This window comes from Triticum urartu, chromosome 7A (genome assembly GCF_056163025.1).
Source record: "Triticum urartu cultivar PI428250 chromosome 7A, HENAU_Tu73, whole genome shotgun sequence".
Lineage (NCBI taxonomy): Eukaryota > Viridiplantae > Streptophyta > Magnoliopsida > Poales > Poaceae > Triticum > Triticum urartu.
The window spans coordinates 696,560,370-696,562,696 of NC_141879.1; the positions used below are offsets into that span (position 1 = coordinate 696,560,370).

Here is a 2,327-nt window from a genome sequence, read left to right on the forward strand (position 1 = left end):
ACTTGAGTGAAATCACAAAACAAATTTCAGGCGCCTATTTAATAGTCGGCCCATATATAGTGCATGAATTAATGGCATAGAACCCCAAATATTATCTTTCAAGACTGCATTTGTATAGAACTCCATATTTGGCGATATGTTCACAATGCACCAACCATATAATTGCAGGGTAGGAATAGTAGGGTAGTAAAATACACACTGCTAAAAATATATCATTAATTAAAATTATAGACATCTTGATATACACACTTTGACCGCATAACGCTCTAATATAAAATGTGGACCGAGGGAACTCATCTGGAATGCAAAACGAAACGTACATCTGCAACACTTTGTTTCATAACCAGATAGCTAGGTAGCAGGCGTCCCTGATTTCTCCTGCTTAGCCAGATAGCTAAGATGGGAAGTACCAATCGCCTCTGTTCCATTTCCCTGGCCGCCCCCTTCATCTTTGCTGTTCTGCTGCTCAACGCTGATCTAGGGTCGTGCGGCTGCTTCAAACGCATCTTCACCTTCGGCGACTCCATCACTGACGCCGGCAACTTCGCGTACACCGGGCGTAACAATAAGAATCCAGGTCCACCCTCTGTGCCCCCTTATGGAGAGACCTACTTCCACCGTCCCATGGGACGCGCCTCTGACGGGCGTCTCATCGTCGACTTCTACGGTGAGTGCATATGCATGCATGCATGTATGTATATGTGTGTTCCAATCCAAATAGTCCGATTTCATACTAATGCTAAATTTGGTGCGTGATGTTCTGTCAGCGCAATCGTTGGGCCTGCCGCTGCTACCGCCGAGCCTGCCCAAGGAGAACACGGGCCAGTTCCCGTACGGCGCCAACTTCGCCTTGTACGGTGCCACGGCGCTAAACCCGAACTTCTTCAAGAGGTATAACTTCGGGGTGCCGTTTACTTGGAGCCTCGACGATCAGCTGGATACATTCAAGAAAGTGCTCGCGCGGATTGCTCCGGGAGATGGTATGTAACGCATGCAAAAGCATACGTTATGGTCAGCTTATCATATTTTAATTTGGCAACATGTCTTCTTGGTCAACTTATTCCATTTTTTTTCGTGATGACCAGCTGCCACCAAGAGTCTCCTGAGCGAGTCGCTGATCGTGTTCGGTGAGATTGGTGGCAACGACTACAACTTCTGGTTCTTCGCAGGACACGGCGGTGACACACACACACCCGAGCAGTACATGCCCGACGTGATTGCCCGCATAGGCGACGGCGTCCAGGAGGTGATCAACCTCGGTGCCAAGACGGTCCTTGTCCCGGGGAACTTCCCCATCGGGTGTGTGCCGGCGTACCTGAGTGGTAACAAGAGCAACAAGTCGGCGGACTACGATCAGTACCACTGCCTCAAGCGGTTCAACAACTTCTCCCAAATGCATAATCAGTTGCTGAAGCAGGAAGTCAGCAAGCTCAAGTCGCTCAACGCCGACGTGAAGATCATCTACGCCGACTACTATGGTGCTTTCATGGAGTTCGTCAAGAATCCCAGTAGGTATGGCATTGACGACCCTCTGGTGGCGTGCTGTGGTGGCAATGGCCCCTACGGCACCGGCCATACATGCAACCAGACCGCAAAGCTTTGCCCCGACCCGTCCAGGTTCGCCAGCTGGGACCAAGTCCACATGACAGAGAAGGCGTACAGCGTCATCGCCAATGGGGTGCTCAACGGCCCGTACGCCGACACACCGTTGCTAGCGCTCCACGTTTGCTAGGAAAATTCAGTTCCATCGTTTTGAGACTTGAATAATTACTGCGGCTGATGATACTTTGTAACATATGCTTACCAAACCGCGGGAAAAACAAAAATCAATAAAGACATATGCTATTTGCCAATCCGGTTTTAGATGTGGTCAGTGGCACAAAAGTATTATGTGTGACTTGATTATCTAAAAAAGTTCAAGTGTAAAAGGAATAAATAAGATCAAATTAAACACGCATGACACATAGAAATATATACCCTACGGGCTACAAAGTAATGATTATATTTTTTCTGTTCATTATCTATTGAATGTTCACTAAACCTCATCTGGAAGACCTGGGCAACGGGACAGGTGAAGTTCTTCTGCTGGCTCCTGCACCAAAACCGGCTGTGGTGCAACGACCGGTTGCAGAGGAGGGGCTGGGAAAATGCATACTTCTGTCAACTCTGCAATCGGAACCTCGAGACGTCGGTGCATCTCTTCTGGGAGTGCAGGGTGGCCAGAGATGTTTGGCAACAAGCAGCGACATGGAAGGAATGCGTCGCCCTGTGCCCAGCTGGATGGCCAGTGCCCAGTTCGACCACGGAGATGCTGACCATGATCGCAA

At 49.2% G+C, this 2,327-nt stretch overlaps 1 protein-coding gene across 1 annotated transcript; it reads left to right on the top strand.

Annotated features, from left to right (window-relative positions):
* Nucleotides 1–321: 321 nt before the first annotated feature.
* Nucleotides 322–1,838, top strand: LOC125525474 (GDSL esterase/lipase At1g28600-like). Its single transcript, XM_087535841.1, has 3 exons — nucleotides 322–667; nucleotides 768–980; nucleotides 1,086–1,838. Exons 1-3 carry the CDS (start codon nucleotides 400–402, stop codon nucleotides 1,730–1,732), a joined length of 1,128 nt encoding a protein of 375 aa, XP_087391967.1. The 5' UTR covers nucleotides 322–399; the 3' UTR covers nucleotides 1,733–1,838.
* The last annotated feature ends 489 nt before the right edge of the window (nucleotides 1,839–2,327 follow it).